General features: G+C 38.7%; 1 protein-coding gene across 1 annotated transcript; it reads left to right on the top strand.

Moving 5' to 3' along the window:
• The first annotated feature begins 11,907 nt into the window (after positions 1-11,907).
• LOC144704705 (glyceraldehyde-3-phosphate dehydrogenase GAPCP1, chloroplastic-like) lies at positions 11,908-21,283 on the top strand. The gene is made up of 14 exons (XM_078577221.1): positions 11,908-12,118; positions 13,311-13,396; positions 13,516-13,583; positions 13,695-13,733; positions 15,024-15,124; positions 15,324-15,436; positions 15,531-15,630; positions 17,167-17,313; positions 17,387-17,447; positions 18,488-18,585; positions 19,435-19,577; positions 19,681-19,764; positions 19,865-19,954; positions 21,094-21,283. Exons 1-14 carry the CDS (start codon positions 12,011-12,013, stop codon positions 21,146-21,148), a joined length of 1,293 nt encoding a protein of 430 aa, XP_078433347.1. The 5' UTR covers positions 11,908-12,010; the 3' UTR covers positions 21,149-21,283.
• Positions 21,284-22,088: the final 805 nt, after the last annotated feature.

Here is a 22,088-nt window from a genome sequence, read left to right as displayed (position 1 = left end):
ATTTCTTTTCTAATCTACAGAACATACAAATATTATAGTATCTTGAAATTTTTCACCCTCCATTAATCTGTTTTATTTTTTCTCCTAAAATTAATTTTGCCTGAATATTTTTCAAGAATAAATAAATACAGGACGTCTACATAACAAAAAACATCTTTCATTTTGAATTTTCATGATCACAGAATTTTTCAATGGGTCTCCAGAATTATGAAAACTGCAACAATATATACCTATAATGTGTAAAAAAGTATAATCTAGATGGGGTTTGAATGAGATTCGTACACAAAACCATAAAAATATTTTTTCTTTTGATTTATTGGACATATTATAAATATTTCTGGTTACTCAGGAAGTCTTTATGGCTTTTTAAATTATAAAATTGTTGAGCCGTTTGGCTGGTAAACTTTGTAATTTATTGCATAATCCCATTTTTAAAGTGAAATCCAAAATTCTTGGTTATGGATACACAACCCATCATGCACCGGTCTAACATCAAAATATCAAACCTCATTGATAATGGCAATGACAATGATGTTGACTAAAAAGTAAATAAGTATATAATTCCCAACTCGGGATTAAGTTGTCATTCCTAATGAGGGAGAGCATTGAAAAAATTATTCATGTTTATGTTTAAGTTAAGAAGCAGTTTATCGCAAAAAAGTATGCTCAAATGGTTTTGAACAAGGAATATAATAATTAAGTTTTAAAATTCAAAATAAATGGATGTCATTATCAATACATGTATAGTGTTAAACAACGCAAGTATCTTCAACATATATCATTCAATTAATCATATTCACTAAACATATTCCATATTCAATATCTTCTCAAACACCAATGCTTAATTTAAACTCAATGTAAAGTAAGAATAAACAATAACCACTCGTTTTCTAGGAAGTATATTTGTTGTGTAAAATGACACACCATCACCATTATAAAACTATAGAAATATATTTATATGCTCAAAAATATACCACCCAAAATGAATCCATAAAAATAGGATGGTACAAGATTGAATTACCCTATTGAATACATCCATATTGGAACTAAAGATATTGATATACAAAGGATTATAAACAAATAGATAATATTTAAAACACTTAATGCAGATAAAAATGAAGGTGAGAGAACAAAGACAGGACGAGATTTTTATTGTTGAAACATCATATCTCTAGACTTGCCCGCTGAACCAAATGCGCACATCTATAAGTGACCCTCTTTTATTTTACTTTTAAGAATGAAAGCATATTTTTGCTGAAAATACTTACCATGTCTTCATGAGAAGTTTTAGGCATGAAAAATACTATGTAGTAGACAGTAATAATGTTCAAATGTTTTAAATATTCACTAGAGAATGTAGAAAGTTTATATACATCTTAAAACACCTGAATGTAGACAATCTTTAAAATATTTACAAAGGAGGGGAGGAGGTGAATATGTTAGAGGAGCAAGGGGTGCGTTATAATTCTATCATGTTCAATATTTGACAAAATAATATATTCATTGTAATCCACATGTGATACTTATGAATGATGTGCATGAAATACTTGAAATGACTTAGTTAGTTAAGATGAGATCATAATAATATGATCACATGTCCTTAAACATGTGTTCTAGATCAATACTAATATTATTCCAAGGATACTCGAGAAGGGCATCAAAATATACAAAAAGAATAACATTATTTAGTCTTCATCCTATCATTAGTAGGGAGATGCAAAGGACAAATAGTGGGTTATATTTAGGAAAGAGTTCAATGAATCTTAGTATACCTTATTATAAACCATGTTCATTCATATCATGATTTGTTTAGAGGTCTTTGGACTTGGGACTCTAGAGAGACCTAACGGATGGATGTTTGTATTTTGCTTGTGACCTATGGGTCTCTAATTACAAGATTCAAATCATTCCTAGCTTGGATGTTGTAAGTGATGGATATTATATGGCTGCAAGCCAAATCACACCACCATATTTTCTTTGAGTTCATTGAATAAAATATTACGTTCATTATTATTCTAATGTGATGTTTATAATGAAGTCCATGAATATGTGCAATGACATAGTGAATTAAAATGAGATCATAATACAAAGATCGCTAGTTTTCAAGCATGTATTATGAATATTCCTATTCCATGGATAGTTGAGATGGAAATCGAATTATGCATATAAAATAGCTCTATTTGATCCTACCGATACGATAAGTATAGTTGATCTTGTGGTTATTAGTGTGGTGACACTAAGGATGGATAGTGGGTGCTCTTTGGAGAAAAATTTCACTAAATTGATCCAATGAATCCCTGAATAAAATTATACCTAAATGTCAATCAGGTTAATTCATGTCGCGGTTGTATAAGTGATCTAGTGACCTAAGACACCAAGGACATCTCATAGATGGACGACTACATTTTGACTATGACTTACAAGCCTCTAATCACGTGTTCAAACAAGTCATGTCTCAGATGTAGTAAGCAGCTCACAGAGATCATTGAGTGGTCAAGACGGGATCATCCACCTGTGGTATAAGAGGAGACTGACTCATGGAAGACGATGCCAAGCTAGTAAGGATATTAGAGAAGGTGTTATCCGATGATCCCCGATGCACATCAGTACTAATCGAATGACAGATTAATGTTAGACTATCAACCATACCATAAGTCCTCAAACTTAAAATTTCATAGTGATAGGAACTTTTTTAGAATTTTCCCATTAACTTTTTGAAATTCTCTAAGAGGGTATAAATATGGGAGGGCACACCTTTTTTTAGTACCTGGCCATCTCTTCTCTTGCTCTTCCCAATTGTTACTTTTTGTAAGGGAATTGGATTTCTATTAGGAAAATTTGAGGGAATGCTCAAAATATCCATCATCCTACATGGATACATATCATGTCAGTTGAGAGGAAATCAGATTTTATGGATATGTCTAAATGCCACAAGTATGAAAGTCTTGAAAAAACTCATCCAAGGAAGCTAGTGATTCCAAAAGTTGTTTCATGCCCAGAAATATGATCATCTATTTTTGCATTATTAATATACATTCCATATTCAGTCTTCTATTTCATAAATGATTTCAAATCTAATTGAACAAAGACACAAAGTCCAACAAGCTTTTGGGTGGCAGAGGTTGACTAGTAATTGGGTGGGGGTTGTTGAGGAAGGGTTATGGCGTCGTCCGATGGGGAATTCACTAAAGTGAATGTAACTACGTGATGCAAATGAACCTAGGCGGATGTACGTGCAAGACCCGACTCGTTGGATTCGCCAAACTCAGAGCTCCAAAATGGGCGACCAGTGACAGTGACTGTAACCTTCTAACCCTCATCGGAGCGACGATGGTTACTACGGCACCGAACGGAATATTTTTGTAGGGGCTCGCACATAACGGACAGGCTCAGCCTGTACCTAGGAAGACGCTCGCAAGTAGTTTTCTCGAAAATAATTCGCTCTCACCTAAACTAGCCCGAGCGAGGTGGAGTGCAGCCAAAAAATATACTGTAGAAAGTAATGTAACTGATGAGCAAAGGGGAACGACGTACCTCGTTGGTGGCAGCGTTCGCCGTTGAAGAACTCTGTCGATGCACAGTCGAAGTGGCCAGGTAGACGAAGGCGGGCTCCAGACAGGCACAGAGATGGCTCGACTGGCGGCGGTGACACTACTCTGGAGGGAGACGTTGTAGACAAATGAGGATGAGGAAGGAAGATCTCACGGACAACACAAATAATCTGGAGGCGAGGCACAATGCAGGCCACGCTGATTTCGATAGAACAGCGATGCGGGTACTACGACAGCGTCGTGATAGACGGCGGCAAGGACTCCGTTGTGTGATTAGCAGCAGTAACCAAACAATTCGGCTGACAACGAGCAATATCCGGTTTCGCAAAAGGGCAGACCAACGGAGTAGTATCCGGTCGAGGCGAGCAGCCAGAGATCGGTGATTTGCGGTGTCCGGTGGGCTCGGGTGACACCAAAAGGTGCAAACGTGATTGCAAGCAGTGAAACGCCCGTTGTTCTTTGGCGTTGGGGGGAAGGTGGTGTCACGAGTGCTTGAAACAATCTTGGAGTGGCCAGATCGTGAGAGGACTCCTCGGCGGCACTGGATGCATGCAGACAGCACCCTTGCACAGGCGTTGCTCGAAGGATTCACGCATGCGCGTGGATCCGACGAGAGATGTACTGCACTATTCCCACACGGCAATGATCATTGTGAGTTACACTGCAGATTGAATCAGCCCGGTGGAGTTTCATCCTCGAGGAACGGGAATCCAAGGGCTATCTCATTGACCTGGCGGATTGGAATCTGGGCGGTTGAGAATCGCACGGTGGGCACATCCACGAAGGCTCACAGTGGACACGTCCGCAAAGGCTCGCGGTGGGCACGTCCGCGAAGGCTCACAAGGAAGCTTCGGGTTGACTGGGCGCTGAGATTCCACAGTGGCTGGTTATTGTCTGGCATCGCACCATCGTCAAGCAAACGACGACCGACACAAGAACAGCAACGCTGAGGATTTCGGAAGGTAGCGATGGGTTTTCGTTGGGCACCCCGGAGGTGTTCTAAGTCGTGCGGAGAAGCCAGAATTCCCACGTTTATGGTCGCTTGTCAGAACCAACTAACGCGCGCATACCAGCGGTATTCTGCTAGATCAGTATCCCTTCCTTTCTTCTCCCTTCCTCTTCTTCTTCCTTCTCTTCTTAGGGTGAGATCTGAAAACGGGAATGTAACTGCAACACGAGAATTCCAGATCTAAAAGAGAACGTGGGGGCCATCATGGCCTTATATAGGGCCATGATGGTCCCCTTACGAAGGGTCCAACAAGGGGAGTCCAATAAGGGACCCCCCTTTTTAAAACACAACTAAATGACAGAGGAAATAAAATGACGTGAAAAACAAAAATGACGACGAAAAATGATACGGACAAAGACGAAACATAACGATGCGCTTGTGAACGTGCTCTACGGGGGGGTATTTAAACCCCAGTGTCTTCACCTTTGGCGTGCCGGTCGGGCTGGACTCGGACTGGTGGCGATGCTATTGACGGCGATGACGGCTCCGCTAATGACTCGTTGGCGTCGTCTTGATGTTCTCCATCAGTTGGAGATAGTGAGTGCAGGTGTTGGGGAAGAATGTGGGAAGTAGGTGCACCAGAGCCACGAATGGAATTCAGATTTGGTGAGGCAATGAGAAATACACATGTTTAAAACTTAGACAAAAAGTTTCATTCAATTATTATTATCTTTAATCCGAACAGATATTCAAGTAATAATTATTAGTTCATAATAAGGAATAAATGTAGTACCATCTTTTTCATCATAATGATAAGAGTGTTTCACACTTCCATACATGTATTATCCATACTCTTCTCTTGAAGCAGATTAATATACATGTCATTTTTCATTCAATATTATATTAAAATTAACTTATTTATGAGTAACAATTATAAAATCACTTCATCCATTAAAAGTAGATGTAATGGACCACAATTAGACAATACATTGTTGGCATAAACCGTCATTTTTAACTTGACGATGCATTTTTAAATGTCGGTAAAATATGGTTTCTAAATAAAAATGACAAATGTTGGAACAATAAAACCAACTTATTATTTGACATGCATTGTCATATGACTCATCAGTGTCATTGCGGACTTTGTCTCAAACTATTAGCCTCTCAACATAAAACTAACACTTCAATGTGTCTAGAATTTGATTTTATGTGCATTGATTAGTACCCTTTTGAACATGTGATAACACTGAAGAAGTCAATAAAAATTATTTTATCAACACTTTAGTTAATTTAAGGTTAGCACTTGCAATATTCAACTTTTAAGGTTTAAATGTCATATGAGTGCTTTATTTTTTTATGTTCTAGCTTTTGTGTTTTATTGATTTCTAAGTGTGACCTCATGTGAGTCCCTAGATTCAAGTGGATTTTTCTCACGTCTTCTTGGAGTTTTTAATTGAAATTCAAGACTTAGGTAATTTGAATTGAGATTACTAGATACAAATTGAAGAAAAATCAAAGCCCAAGACAAGTAATGGATCATAGCAAACTGTGAAGCCATAATGGCCAATCATTCACTGACACCTTTTTATGTTTTAATCTATAGGGTGACATGGAAAAATTGAAAAAATAAGTGATAAAAGTGTAACAAATACATGCAGAGATCAATAAAAATAATAATTAACTTTGATGTGGTGACATGGCATCATATGATTGGCATCACAATCAATGTCGCCCCACCATGCAATCATTTTGATTGACGTTAAAGGCATGTGTGAGCATTATGATTGATATCACACAATGATTACTTAATTAAAAACTTACCTTTTGCCTTCATATTATCTGGACGACAAGTGGAACTCATGAAGCTACCGATCACAGAAACCAAGGAGATTGTGTTAGTCATTAAAGATGAATATTTATTGATTTTCAACCACCAAAGGAAAACGAGCAAGTAGCAGCACAACTGAAGGGGAAAAAGGGAGACTAGGATTTCTCCAACTTCAGATCTCGATGTCTTAGGATTCAAATAGACTGAGCTGAAATTTTGAGGCTAGATTTATCTTTATCCCCTATTTCCACCCATGCCCTTTGATATCTAAATTGAGGTATGGATCTTGGTAAAATTCATTCTAAAATGTTCTTCCATCCTTTGTGGGCTGGTTGAAATAGAGTGAGTTTCATAGATCCATCAAGCTCATTATTGGTGTCTTGGGTGTTTGATAAGAGGCAACTGAGAAGAGGGGGCTTACATCCACCTTGATTTTTTCAATTTTGTCGTGGTCTTGGTGGAACATAAGGATCTCTATTAAGCATCCTCACCTTAGATTGATTCTTTTATTCATCCATGTTAGTGTACATCCATCTCATTGTCCCCTTATCAACATATATACTAATTAATCAAGGATCGATTAAATTGTATCAATAGGGTAAGTAGCTAATCATGAAATAGTAAGTTACATATCATGCTCCAAAAGATAAAAATGAGTATGTTAATTATTTCATGGAACCTTTATTGTTATTTGTTAATCTATATTATAATCTTTCATCCTCGTGGGAATCCTAAATTACTAAGTGTATGCTTAACCAAAAAACCCTTGTCGGGCTTTGTAGTTAGTATTGATGCGTGTTGAAATCATTGGAGAATATTTGCTGACATTTTCAATATCTTAGCTAGAGATTTAAATATATCTTCCTATTTGAGTTAATCTTCTTTGATACCAAGGGTGGATGATCCCATCTTGAGCACATGATAATCTTTGAGGGCTTGTTGATGTATTCGAACTAAGATTTTTTAGAATCCCATAAGTAATTTATAACATTTTGATTTAAGTAATTTATAACATTTAAGTAATTTATAACATTTTGATTTAAGTAATTTATAACATCTCTTTGCGCTTGTTGATGTAGCTTGTAGCCAAAATATGATGAGCTATCCATTGGGTCTATTTGGTGTCTCGGGTCTAAGGACAGCTCAAAAACTATGATATACACCAACCTGATTGATGTTACCTGTAATATCATTCAGGAATTCATAGAAATTAATTTAGTTAATGTTTACCCCAAAGAGCATCAAATATCTATCCTCCATGTCCCTACACTAATTGTTGTGGGTTTGACCATACTCATCGTATGAGCGGGAATTAGACAGTTTTATTACGATAAAATATTTAGATATCTTTCTTGATTATCCTTCTAATAGGAAATTTATAAGCACATGTTTAAATATAAGTGATCATTGTATCATGCTCTCATCTTAATTCCCTTAACTGTTGAATATTTTTGGGATCTTCAATTATAGGCATCGCACATGTATTATAATTAATATATTAAAAATGAATGAATATTTAATGAGATGTGGAGTGTCAGATTGGCTTTTAAACCACATGTTTCCAATATCAACATTATTTCAACAAAAAACAAAGCTGTAAATCTCAAATTTCTACCAAAAAACTACACTCTATGATGGCATTAATTTTTTTATAAGTGACAATCTTCATAGAGAATGTTTCTAAATAAAAGAGAGAAAAAGTGATAGATATAATTTTATTTAAAAATAAAAAATTCAATCATTTATATTTTTCAAGATCAAAGGGATGTGTTGTGTTATTTAATAATAACTGGCCAAATGCAGCATTGTAACATACTACACATAACATGATATCAAAAAATCATGGGAGGATGAGATATGGTTTTCATGGATTTGAGTTCATCTTTTCAAGCACGCTCAACCAAACCTCGACCCACTAATCCTCTATTGTGACCTAAAGACCCTCTAGCTTGATGTCACAACCCATTGTCATCCAAATACCCACTCTAGTTATGTTATAGGTCTCAAATGTCTTAATAATATTAAAAAAATATAGAAAGTATTTATTGAATTAATAAGCTAATTTTATTTGAAAATAATGTCCAAATATCTTGGCATTAAGTATCATGACTGAGGCCAACTTCCATACTATAATTTCACTTCATTTTATACATAATTTTGAATGTTTAACCCCCTTAAGATATCAACTTATATATTTGTAGGGTTGAATACATATGTATGAAAAATATGATAACACGTGGCATATTAACCTATAGCATAAAATGGTAATTAAGTGTGTGAAAATGCATAGTGAGAGCAACCGTTATCAAGAATAAATTCTGAAAATATTTTCCATGCATGTTTCAACCTACAATACGTAATAATGTGTAATGTGATGTCAACATTCATCACTCCAAATTTTTTCTGTAATTTTAATTTTGAATCTGCCCTGTAAATTTAACCATGAAAAAAACTTATCGAGAATTTTCCATCTTTAATTATATTTTCGAACAGACCCATTTGCACCAAGCCGAGCTCATTTCACATTAAATGATAAAAAATGTGGCAAATCGCTGTAGAAGAACAAAAATTAATTGCATAATTTGAATAAATACTGTTGGAAGAACAATGAGATGATCGACATTATGCTGCATATCATCACCTATACCTATTTTTTCCTCGTCACACTTTCTACGTAAACTTCGTGTTTGGGAACTTGCTGATTGTGGACTGCTCTTCTCATAAAATATTGTCCACAGAGCTGATTGGTTGGTGATTATGTAATCATCTAACCTAACTTTCAAAATCAGTTCCATAGTGATATTCTGTGAGTGAAGGTTGGAAGCCAAAGTAGATTTTAGAGAGAAGGAAAAATATCTCCAATAAAATAATATTGGATAGCCCACACATGTAAAAAATTAAGCACCTTTCTTATTTTCCCAGCACAAGATTTGGGGATTTATCAATCAGTATAGTATTGAAGTAACTACTTGGTGAGTTCTTCAGGTTCCAAAGTTTTTTTTCTACATCCCTTTCTTTGTCATTTTCCTTTCTTTCAATTGTTTTCTAGAGGTTTCCTTTAAGTTTTAGTAATAGTAGGTAAAGGCATTCTGTCCAAATATTAAATAAAAGTAATAAGCAATAGAATAATAAAGAATGGACCCAGAGAATTTCTCAATTCTGAAAGAAGGTATTTATTAAATTGAATGGAACTATTTTGGCATATCCAGAATAATACTAATCCAATGAACCTAGTATAAAAATTTGACCAAGTGTACGACCAATAAAATTAATTGGTAGAAATAATATCTTTTGTACCATAAAAAATAGAGAAATTGGGTAATTTCTAGATGAAATATACAAAAATCTAAAAGATGTACAATCAAACTTATTTCTCGATTCAATATAAGCCAAAAGAAGTTAATACGGTACCCAAATAACGATAGATACATCACAGGTCGGATTACGCTCATTACTAATCGTAAATTGAATGTCACGACATAGGGATCCATGTTTAAACATAGTATTAACTTCTTTTGAACTTAATAATACATATCACTCTAGATATGCATTGACTACTTTGTGAGTTCTTATTCAAAGTTTTGGAAATACAACATAATTCAACTTTTATCATTTTTATATAATTTTAATATAATAAAATAAATTTCATGAATGTGAGTTTATGTTCTTTTATTTATGTTCCACGATAATTCTGATGATTTTTTGGGATCTAAACATATCTTGCCATTTCTCTTCAAATATTTTTAAATTTCGGAAAGGTTTGAATTTGTGACAACCTATTTCCTAACAAACTATGGTGATGTCTTTTTGAGTTAGGAAGAATGTCATAATCATGCAAATATCATGTCACATCTAGATGTGCAGAATGACCCTAGCAAATGACTAGGGCATCTCAGTTTAATACCACTTGCGTTATTATGTCTTGCATATTAATATAATCTTCTTCCATGCTTGAGCTTGGGTCGTTGGTCAATCACAATCCTGAGTCAAATAATTGAGATGCAAAAAAATTAATAAATAAATTAAAGCACCCTCAATATCTGCCTTCAGAATGCCTACAAGAGAGACACATGTCATCTCTTTTCTATAGTATTCCAGTATCATTTCATATATTACTTAATGGGTTCCACATAAATAATAATAAAAGCTGAAGTATCTGTTATACCAACTTTAAAATATTATTATTTTAAAATTTACTCGCATCCCCACTTCTTCCCTGGCAACTTGATGCATATGCTCCATTTAAAAAATAAGAAGACATTTTTTAATAATAAATACATTTTGGGGTTTTAATATATAGTGTTGTTCGATGAGACGATGACACGTGGCTCACAAGATCCTGCCACCAACGATGATGTGGCAACTTAGGTGGCGATCAGCACCAGGTCAGATTCGTCGAACACTTTTTTCTCTTCCCCCAATGTGGAGCTATAAACATGCAATGATAGGAGGCATGTAAGACTTGCTGACATGGCATCTCAAGTGGCGCGCTTATGTGGCATTTTCAACTATGAAAGCAAAAAGGGGCTGCCAACTCAGCACCAGATTAAAATTCCCTCCCTAGACACGCTCTGACTGAAGTTTGTGCAGACTAGACTAAACCGAGACTGTCGGTCAGCCTTTTTAGTGAACCAAACTTTCAGTTCGGTTTCGATTTGAGACTCAGACCAACACGTGACCTTGACCAAGACCAAGAGGGAGACCGAGACCTAGGTCGAATCAGAGACTGAGGTCAAGACCAAGACCGAGACCGGGATCAAGACTGAGACCAAGATCGAGATTGATACCGAGATCAAGACTAAGACTGAGACCGAGATCTAGACTGAGACCGAGACCGAGATTGTGATCAAGACTGAGACTGAGACCGAGATTGTGATCAAGACTGGGATCGAGATCGAGACCGAGACTGAGACCAAGACAGTTACCAAGAGTGAGACGGAGTCGAAGATCACGACTGAGGTCAAGATCGAGACCGAGATCAGAGACCATGACCGAGACCGAGACCAAGATCAAGGCCAAGATCAAGACAAAATCGGAGACCGAGACTGAGACATAGACCGAGACTGAGACAGAGTCGGAGACCAAGACGAAGACCGAGATTGAAAAAGAGATCAAGACCGAGCCCGAGACCGAGACCAAGACCGAGACCAAGACCGAGACCAAGACCGAGACCAAGACCGAGACCAAGACAGAGACCAAGACCAAGACCGAGACGGAGACCGAGACCGAACCTGAGGTCGAGGCCGAGGCCAAGGCCGGGGCCGACTCGGAGACCAAGGGGGAGGCTGACATGAGACCGAGATAAAGACAGTCCAATCGCTATTTTTAGGGCTGACGTCAGCAGAAAGTAAAGGTGATGACAGGTGGCGTTAAAGAATCTGTAAGATGGACACTTGCCGCCCTACGAACGATTCCACCTGTCAGCGCCAGCGTTGACTGGGGCCTGATGACGTGGCATCTCACGTGGCAGATTCTAACGTGGGCTGCCAACTCAGCAGGAGGTTCAGATTCCCCCGAGATTCGCTGTTCTCTCTCTCTCCACGCAAACCGGAGCTATAAATACGCCTCTCGCTACGGACTGAGTTCTAACAACACAGTCTGTTCTTCGATTGCACCGAGGAACGAATCTAGGGTTCTGGCGGAGAGATCGAGAGGAAGAAGAAGGTTTGAGCGATTCTCGCGATGGCGATGTCGTCGGTTGTGAGATCGGCCGTGCATTTGAATGATCGTTGCTGCGACGGCGCGGTTAGATCTTCTGCAGGGGCGACTGGCGGTAGAATCGTTGTTAAGGTCGATTTGCATCCATCTTGGTCGATTTTGGAGTTTGAATCACGTTTTAGTTTCGTTTTTTGATGCATGCGGACGCGTTGTTTCTTGGCTCATGTTGACTTTGAATTTCTCTGTTTTTTTTTTGTTTTCGGATTGAATTTTGCCGTTTGATTTTACGTTATTTTGTCTCTCCCTGTGAAGTGATGTTTAATGGCATCGGTGGTTTGATGCATGCGGGCGCGATGTTTCTCGATTCATGTCGACTTTGAATTTCTCTTCTTTTTTTTTCCGTTTTCTGATTGAAGAGAAAGTTGTTGCCGCATAATTTTACGTTATTTTGTCCCTCCCTGTGAACTGAACGGTGTTTATTCATCGTTGAATGGCATCTGTGTTTTGATGCATGCGGACGCGATGTTTCTCGGTTCATGTCGACTTTGAATTTCTCTTTTTTTTTCGGATTGAAGAGGAAGTTGTTGCCGTTTAATTTTGCGTCATTTTGCCTCTCCCGGTAAACTGAACGGTGTTTATTCATCGTTTAATAGCATCTGTGTTTTGAAGCATGCGGACGCGATGTTTCTCGGTTCTTGTCGACTTTGAATTTCTCCGTTTTTTTTTTGTTTTCGGATTGAAGAGGAAGATGTTGCCATTTAATTTTACGTTATTTTGTCTCTCTCTCTGGGAGATGAATGGTTGTTCACTAGACGCTTCTCCGGTTTTCTGCGCTTTGTCAGATCGTTTAATTTAATATGTTTTTGTTGTTTGAATTGCCTCACAGGCTGAAGGTTTCTTTGAATGCAATTATCTTTTCCTTTTTTTTTCTCCTATCGAACTGGAAGATGTTGCCGTTTAAATTTTGGGTGATTTTATCTCTCAGGGAGACTTTAACTGTGTTTATTTATCGTTCAATATCCTGTGTTCAATCCGTTCTTGCTGCTCCAGCTTGTTGTGATTAACAAGATCCCTCAAGCTTGTTTTCGGTTTCCCACAGTTTACATGGACCTTGGCTTTCTCTTTATTTTTTTTGGAATTAAAGAGGAAGTTTACGCCGTTTGATTTTAAGTTATTTGTCCCTCCTGATTTCAATTTGAGTTTTTGTATCGTTGAATCGCATGTGTGCTCATTTCCGTCATGCTGCTCCGGCCCATCGATTAATTTCTCCTATATATGTTATTTCCTTTAGATTTTAAAAGTATATCCTTCTATGATGTTTTAGGTGCCCAACAATTTGAAGTCTCGTACAGAGAACCGATCAAGCATATGGGGGTTGGCCATGTCTCGTGTACAAACACCTCCATTAGAGTAAAGTCCTTTCTTGTCTTTTATTAATCCTGCTTCTTTTCTCTGCCTTAAGCTTCATGGAGAAAAAAAAAATTATCTGACATTCTATTTCTCTTGGTTTTTTCATCCGTGTTTATCAGAATGTTGAATTCTAGATCTCCGCAGTCTGTCAAGGCCACCGTTACTGAAGCCCCTCCTCGAGTCCAGAGTAGGATATTTAAAGTCAATTTTAGATTTCTTATTTTTGAATTTATTTCTCGTTTGTCTGTCTCATTTTCTTACTCTGTCTTCCATATGTTTATTGAAATTTTCTCTCCAGGCAAATCGCATGGCGGGAAGATAAAGATTGGGATTAATGGTCAGTAGCCTACATTACATATTTCACTTCACGTCCTCATCATATCACTTTAAATTACTTTCACTTAGCCAAATTGGCGCAAACTGATTACTGGTCAGCGCATGTTTTATTATTCTCTCTTATCATCTGTACATAAGTTTATGCCCAGCAAGAAAAGCTGCCGCTCAGTTCTTTCATGTGTGAAGAATATATTCAGCCCATGTACTTGTAGCCAATCTGGATTCCTTTTTAATTTTAGCCTAGCTTTCGGGTGAAAATTTTTGAGCTTCTTCTTGATGTCAATTGATTCAGGGGAGAACTATTTTCTGTCTCGTACGAATACTTTGGCAATTCCTTGAATGAAATCTTAGACAATTTTTTTGTGAAATTGTACCTTTATATCAAAATAAATGATGGGACTTAAATCACAGAAGCCTCAGGGGTTTGGTTGTCTTTACTGATCAAATTGATCAATCGGATCAGGAAATTGATACATTATAAATCGATTGCTTTTCAAAAGATCAAAAGGATAGATCAAGCATCGAGTAGACCAGGATCACCATTTTTTTTATTGATCATGATCAATCGGTTGGTCAACTCTTATAGCAATTAAGCAGATCAATTTCTTCAGTTCTATCTATCATGATTTATATTTCTTCAAAAAAATCTATCATGATTTATAGGTTCGATCAATTGTGGTATCTTTTAGTTGATCATAAAAGAAAATCATAGTTATCAAAATTATTTCTCCTCTGTCATGCAATCATTCGTTCTCTTGAAAACAGGCTTCTTGATCGGATTGGCAGAGTCAGTCTGATATCGATCCTAATCCTATCTGGATCGAGTCTGTACAATTGATCGACTCATTTGATTGACTGGTCAATCCGATACTTTCACATGTCCTCGACTTGTAGTAAAAGCCTGCATGTTGATTGAATCCTTTGGCAGAGTCAGTCTCATATTGATCCTAATCCTATCTAGATCGAGTTTGTACAATTGACCGACTGGCCAATCCGATACCTTTACATGTCCTCAACTTTTCTGGCTTTACTAGAAAGGAAATTGTTGATCATCTTTCCTTTCTTTAATTTTGGTCACAACTTTTCTATTTCTTTCCCATACCTTGTGTCACATTTATCAATCCAATCAGATGATTCTTTCACCATGTTTTTAATAATCATGTTGTGGTCTTGCCCGTGCTTGATGATCTTTCAACCTCCCCTCATTCATCTCGGTGAATGCCAAGGACGATAATTTCTGATGTACAAATTTATGAAATTTGATTTAATCCCGAAATATTCAATCACATAGGTTTTGGGCGCATTGGAAGGCTGGTTCTCCGTGTAGCAACTGCCAGGGATGACATTGAGGTTGTAGCCGTCAATGATCCTTTCATTGACGCCAAATACATGGTAAAAAATCTGGTCCAGTTTGTATTTCCAGTTTTTCATTACTTTTAGGCTGTTTATTGTCAATTACATATCTATTTTTTTAGTTTTATTTTGGTTACCTCTGATCAAGAACCAAACTGTGACCATAATTTCTCCAATTAGATAATCCAGTAGTGTAAAAAATCTAAAATTGAGCTTCTTTTCTCCTGACATTTTGTAGGCATACATGCTCAAGTACGATTCCACACATGGTATATTCAAGGGAACAGTCAACGTGGTTGACGATTCAACGCTGGAGGTCAACGGGAAAACAGTCGTCATCTCCAGCGCCAGGTCTGGCCGTTGACCTTCAGGCAGATGAAACTTCGTTGACTTTTGGGCTTCCTCCATTAAAATAATATTTAATTGCTGGCCGTTGACTCTCCAGGGATCCAGCGGAGATTCCCTGGGCAGATTCCGGGGTGGAATACGTTGTAGAATCTTCTGGAGTCTTCACAACCCTCTCCAAGGCATCTTCTCACTTGAAGGTCAGTCCCCTTTCATTCATCAAAACGTTGACAAATCCTGTCCGTTGATTATCCATGGCATGAGTGGATTCATCGAACAAATTAAGATACTGTTCACTTTGTTTCCGCCACACATAATGGGAAGAAATTGGATAATCCTGTCCGTTGCTGCTTTTCTTTTATTTTATCACATTATATCCAACTTAACATACTTGTCTAGTGCATATGTTATTTACATGTTGTCATGAGTTCAAGTTTTGCAAAAGCCTTTTCCTATCTCGCCCTTTTCTCTCTATCTCTCTTGTCTTTTTTCTCTCCTCTCCCACACACTCTGTGTGTCCTCTCGTAGCCTCTCTCACTACCCTTCAGTCTATCTTTTTCTCTGTCTCTATCTACATCTCTCGCTCTCCCTCTGTCTCTCTCTACTTTTCCATGTCTCCTATATAGCTGTAGTTTCTCTCTTTCACTACTCTATATTTATCTATTTATCCCTCTGTCTCCCTCTATATATCTCTTATTTTCTTTCTCTATCTCTCTCTAGTTTTTTGTCTCTCACTCTGACTCTTTCTAGTTTCCCCATTTTCTCTGTTATCTCTGTATCTCACACGCACGCTCTAGCTCTATGTATCACTTTCTTTCTCTCTCTCTCTCTCTCTGCTTTTTTATACCATTTTACCTCTCTCTGCATCTCTCTCATTTTCTCTTTTTATCTCTATATGTCTATTTGTTTATCACTGTCGATCTTGCACTCCAACCCTAGACGGCCATTAGGGTTAACACAAAGAGGAAAAACTCTTCTTTCAACTATGACGCCCACACATCTCTATTTGAGATGTTAACATGGGTTTTTACAATATTGGGCCTCTTATGAGAGGCCATCAGAAGATACACATAAGGGCAAAAAGGTAAATGTGAATATAACAAGAAAAGATATGGGCGCTAAAAATTACTTCTCTTTCTCTCTCTGTCCCTCTAAGTCTCTCCATTTCTAAATGATAGGTTGAGGATCCTATCAAGGATCCTACCCCTAAATGATACGATCCGGGATCTAGGTTCGTATCAGGAGGGTAGAGGACGAGGCGAGGTAGAAATTCCTAGGGTAGAGAGGTGAAATGGGAATGATCAGAGAGGAGGCCGAGCAGAGGGGGGTAGGGATCGGCCGAGGACAAGCCGCCTGAAGATGCGGTGAGGTAGAGACGATCACAAGGACGGGGATCGCAGAGGGAGAGAAGGAGACCAGACCTAGACGAGGAGAGGGGACAAGAACACTTCTTTCTTCTATCTTCTTGGCTGCCCTCCTAGAGGGAGAGCATCCCTATTTAAAGGAAATACAGAATTTCCAAATGACTGAAATGCCCCTATGGGCTTACATGACAAAACTACCCCTAAATAGGTTGAGGATCCTATCAAGGATCCTATCAATGTATCACTTTCTTTTTCTCTCTCTCTGCTTTTTTATACCTTTGTACCTCTCTCTGCATCTCTCTCATTTTCTCTTTTTATCTCTTCTCTTTCTCTCTCTGTCCCTCTAAGTCTTCTCCATGTCTCTCTTTTCAGGGGGGTGCTAAGAAGGTGGTGATATCGGCTCCGTCGGCTGATGCACCGATGTTCGTGGTGGGGGTGAACGAGAGGAAGTATGAGCCGGGAATGGACGTCGTCTCCAACGCTAGCTGCACCACCAACTGCCTGGCGCCCCTGGCAAAGGCACTCTCCCCGTCCTCGCCAACTCGCTCTCTGACGTCATCTCCCTTTGACTACGCATCATCTTCTCATGCAGGTGGTACACGAAGAGTTCGGGATCGCCGAGGGTCTCATGACCACTGTCCATGCTACTACTGGTAAATATTCTCTCTCTATCTCTGTCTCTTCTTTCATCTGTATATCTCTCCCTCGTTTATCTCTCTATTGGTAGCTCTTCTGTTCATTTGACTCTCTTTTTTTCACTTTCCTTCTTGATCATCTTCTTCTTCTCTGTTTGTCTCTCTATATGTGTCGCTCCTCTCTCCGTCTGTCCCTCTCCTTTTCTCCCCATTCTGTCTTTCTTTTCTTTCTCTTTTTTTTAATAAATGGTGTTCTTTTGAATCTTCTTTCTTTTATCTCTCTCTAGCCCTCTGGACATAAATGGGAGTCTTGGTCTTTTCGTCTCGTTCTCTGCCCGTAGGTGGACATAAATGGGAACTCTGTGGGCATTTTATTTTCTCTCTCTATCTTTGTCCGTCTCTGAACTAGCTTTGATGAATCATTTCCTTCTTTATTCATCTATTTATCTGTCCATCTCTTCCTCTTTTTGTTTGTCCCCCTCATTTTCTCTCTCTCCCGTCTCTCTCTCTATATTTGTTGCCCTTTCTCTCTCTCTCTCTTGCTCTTCTATAATAAAATTGAGTCTTTACTAATGTTTTTTCTTCCTCTCTCTAGCCATCTCTAGACATGATATGGAGTCTTCGTCATCCCCTATTATTTCTACCTCTCTCTGAACATAAATGGGAGTCCCTGCCTTCTTGCTCTCTCTCTCTCTACCCGTCCCAAGACATAAAAGGGACTCTTGGTGTCAGTTTCTCCTCTCTCTGTCTCTCTCTCTCTCTCTCTCTCTCTCTCTCTCTCTCTCTCTCTCTCTCTCTCTCTCTCTTTCAATACCCCTCTTGAAACAATTTGTTTTCTTGAATATATTTATGTTCTTCTCTCTTCTCCTCTTTTTTCTAATCCATTTATCCGCTTGCTTGAGTCCTACTTGACGGTCATTTGTCATTTCCATCACTCTCTCTCTCTTTCTCTCTCACTCTCACTCTCTCTCTCTACTTTTGAATCTCTTCGTTGTTTCCTTTTATTATTGTGTACCCAAGGATGGCTCCCTCATTTTTCTAATTTTACTTATGTATAGCCACTCAGAAGACTGTTGACTCCCCCTCTAATAAAGACTGGCGTGGGGGTCGTGGAGCCGGTCAGAACATCATCCCCAGCTCCACCGGCGCCGCCAAGGTCAGTCAAAGAGAGATGTTGACATCCATTGCTAGAGAGAGAGATTGATGAGCTAGAGAGTTAGACATATTGGTAGATAGATAAGATCTAGAGTTAGAAAAAGAGACTGACATATACGGATATAGAAATAGATATAGATAGAAAATGGAGAGAGATGGGGAGATGGAGGGCGTTTTAATGAGATACAGTGTTTGATTCTTAGAGAGATAGATGAGATAGAGACTTAGAGAGAGAGAGAGATTGGTTGATAAATGGACAACGGTAGATGGCTAGATGGATGGGGAGGTACTAATGAGATGGAGAGAGTGATGATGAGATGCGGTGCTTGATTCTTAGAGAGATAGATGAGATAGAGACTTGGAGAGAGATAGACTGATGGATATGGAAATACTAATGAGATATATAGTTGAGTAGACCAGCGTATAGAAAGATAGAGCTTGATAGGCAGAACTATGATTGGGAGATTGAGAGAGAGACATAGAGAGAGATAGAGAAAGATAGAGAGATTGAGAGAGATAGAGCGTGATAGACAGAACTAAGATTGGGAGATTGAGAGAGAGACATAGAGAGAGATAGAGAAAGATAGAGAGATTGAGAGAGATAGAGATTGATAGACAGAACTATGATAGGGAGATTGAGAGAGACATAGAGAGAGATAGAGAGAGGGGGGGGGCATATATGGAGGGAGGTAGGGAGATAGAAAGAAAGATATAGAGACATTTGAGCGAAAGAGATAGACATGTGGAGAGAGCCACATAGAACGATGTGTAAAGAGACAGTTATAGATAGATAGAGTGAGAGAGAGAGAGAGAGTCCATTGCAGTCTCCTGACATTTTTCCTCTCTCTAGGCCGTGGGGAAGGTTATGCCGGAGCTGAACGGGAAGCTGACAGGCATGGCTTTCCGCGTGCCCACAGCCAATGTCTCGGTCGTCGACCTCACTTGCCGGCTGGAGAAGCCCGCCTCCTATGATGACGTCAAGGCTGCCATCAAGTACATCCATATTCTCCCAGTCAATTTTTTTTTAAGTTTTTCTCCGCCAAATTAGTCGTTAAGTAGTTAATAATTAATTTCTGGGGTAATTGTTTTTCCTCAGGTACGCAGCCGAGGGGCGGATGAAGGGAATTCTCGGGTACACTGACGAGGATGTCGTGTCGAATGACTTCATCGGCGACCCGAGGTCTGTTCTTTCTGATTATTTAACTTTTGTTTATGAGTTTTTTTTCTGAATTTTTATGATGGCTTGATTGTGGGATTTATTTTCGATTTAAAATTATCAGGTCTAGTATTTTCGACGCCAAGGCTGGGATTGGGCTGACTGGGTCGTTTATGAAACTCATCTCCTGGTACGACAACGAGTGGGGTTACAGGTGAGATCAACAGCCCTCTCTTCCTCTTTTACTCTCTCTCTTTGAATTTCTCCGTCTCTCTCTCTGTGCTTCTCTCTTTGAATTTCTGTCTCTTTCTAACTCTCTATTTGAATTTCTCTGTCTCTCTACTTCTCTATTGTTGAATTTCTCTTTTTCTCTCTCTACGTTTTTTCTTCGAATGTCTCTTTCTCTCTCTACTTCTCTCTCTTTGAATTTCTCTCTCTCTGCTTCTCCCTTTGAATTTCTCTCTCTCTCTACTTCTCCCTTTGAATTTCTCTCTCTCTCTACTTCTCTCTTTGAATTTCTTTCCCCCTCTACTTCTCTCTTTCTCTCTCTCTCTACATCTCTTCTTTGAATGTCTCTTTCTCTCTCTACTTCTCTTAGAATTTCTCTTTCTCTCTCTACGTCTCTTCTTTGAATGTCTATTTCTCTCTCTACTTCTCTCTCTTTGAATTTCTCTTTCTCTCTCTCTACTTCTCTCTTTGAATTTCTCTGTCTCTCTCTTTGAATTTCTGTCTCTCTAATTCTCTCTTTGAATTTCTCTTTCTCTACTTCTCTCTCTTTGAATTTCTGTCTCTCTAATTCTCTCTTTGAATTTCTCTTTCTCTACTTCTCTCTCTTTGAATTTCTGTCTCTCTAATTCTCTCTTTGAATTTCTCTTTCTCTACTTCTCTCTCTCTTTGAATTTCTCTATCTTTCTCTACTTCTCTCCCGTTGAATTTTCTTTCTTTCTCTCTACGTCTCTCTCTTTGAATTTCTGTCTCTCTTTATTTTTCTTCTCTCCAACTCTTTCTCACTGTTGTCCCTCTGTTTCTTTGCATCCTCCTCATCTCTCTTCCTCCTCTCTGATTCTCTGTAGTGCTCTTTGAGTTTCTTTTGCTGTCTCTCTCTTTATTCCTGCCTTTTTGTTTCTCTTTTTCTTTATTTCTCTTTGACTCTCTTTCTCTGTCTCTCTTTTTCTCTTTGTTTCTCTCTCTTGAACGTTTCTATCTTTCTCTCCCACCGCCTCTCCAATTCTCTCTCTGTGTCTCTCTGTTTCCCTTGCTCTTTCTCCTTTCTCACTCTAGTTTGCCTCTTTGTTTTTTGTTATCTCTCTCTCTAGTCTTAAGAGCGTGCTTCGTTCGCTTGTGTGGTTGCAGCAACAGGGTGCTGGACTTGATTGAGCACATGGCCCTCGTCTCTGCGTCGAAGTAAGCGCCGGCCATTAAGTAAGATATATTTATTATTTTTTTACTTTTTCCCTGGTTTTCCAGTCCATACCGGTTAGTAACTGTATGCTCTCTAATAAAAGGGGAACCTCCCCCCGCCCTATTTGGGACGTTTTCTCTCTCTAGATTACTCTTCCTGGATCATTTCTCTCCCTAGATTACTCTCTTCCTGGACCATTTCTCTCTCTCTCTCTAGATTACTCTCTTCCTGGACCATTTCTCTCTCTCTCTCTAGATTACTCTCTTCCTGGACCATTTCTCTCTCTCTAGATTACTCTCTTCCTGGACCATTTCTCTCTCTCTCTCTAGATTACTCTCTTCCTGGACCATTTCTCTCTCTCTCTAGATTACTCTCTTCCTGGACCATTTCTCTCTCTCTCTCTCTAGATTACTCTCATCCTGGACCATTTATCTCTCTCTAGATTACTCTCTTCCTGGATCATTTCTCTCTCTAGATTACTCTCCTCCTGGACCATTTTTCTCTCTCTCTAGATTACTCTCTTCCTGGACCATTTCCCTCTCTCTATCTCTAGATTACTCTCTTCCTGGACCATTTCTCTCTCTCTCTCACAATGGCTCTCCATACTTCTCTCCATATTTCTCTTGCCATTGCTATCTATCCATCTCTCTCAGTATCTCTCGCCATTGTTCTCTCCATATCTCTTGCCATTACTCTACCTTTCACCGCCTCTCGCCTTGCTCTCTTCATCTCTCTCCATTGCTCTCTCTCTATCTCTATCTTTCACCACCTCTCTTGCTATTATTCTTTCTCTCTCCATTTCCCTTGCCATTGCTCTCTCTCATTGTCCATCTCGCGCCATTGCTCTCTCACTATGTCCATCTCTCGTCATTGATCTCTCTCACTATGTCCATCTCTCGCCATTGATCTCTCTCTATGCCCATCTCTAGCCACTGCTCTCTCTCTC

Source organism: Wolffia australiana, chromosome 6 (assembly GCF_029677425.1).
Source record: "Wolffia australiana isolate 7733 chromosome 6, ASM2967742v1".
In the NCBI taxonomy this organism is placed as follows: Eukaryota; Viridiplantae; Streptophyta; class Magnoliopsida; order Alismatales; family Araceae; genus Wolffia; species Wolffia australiana.
Note: the sequence above shows the minus strand (reverse complement) of the source record. Positions and strands in the feature narration are given on the sequence as shown.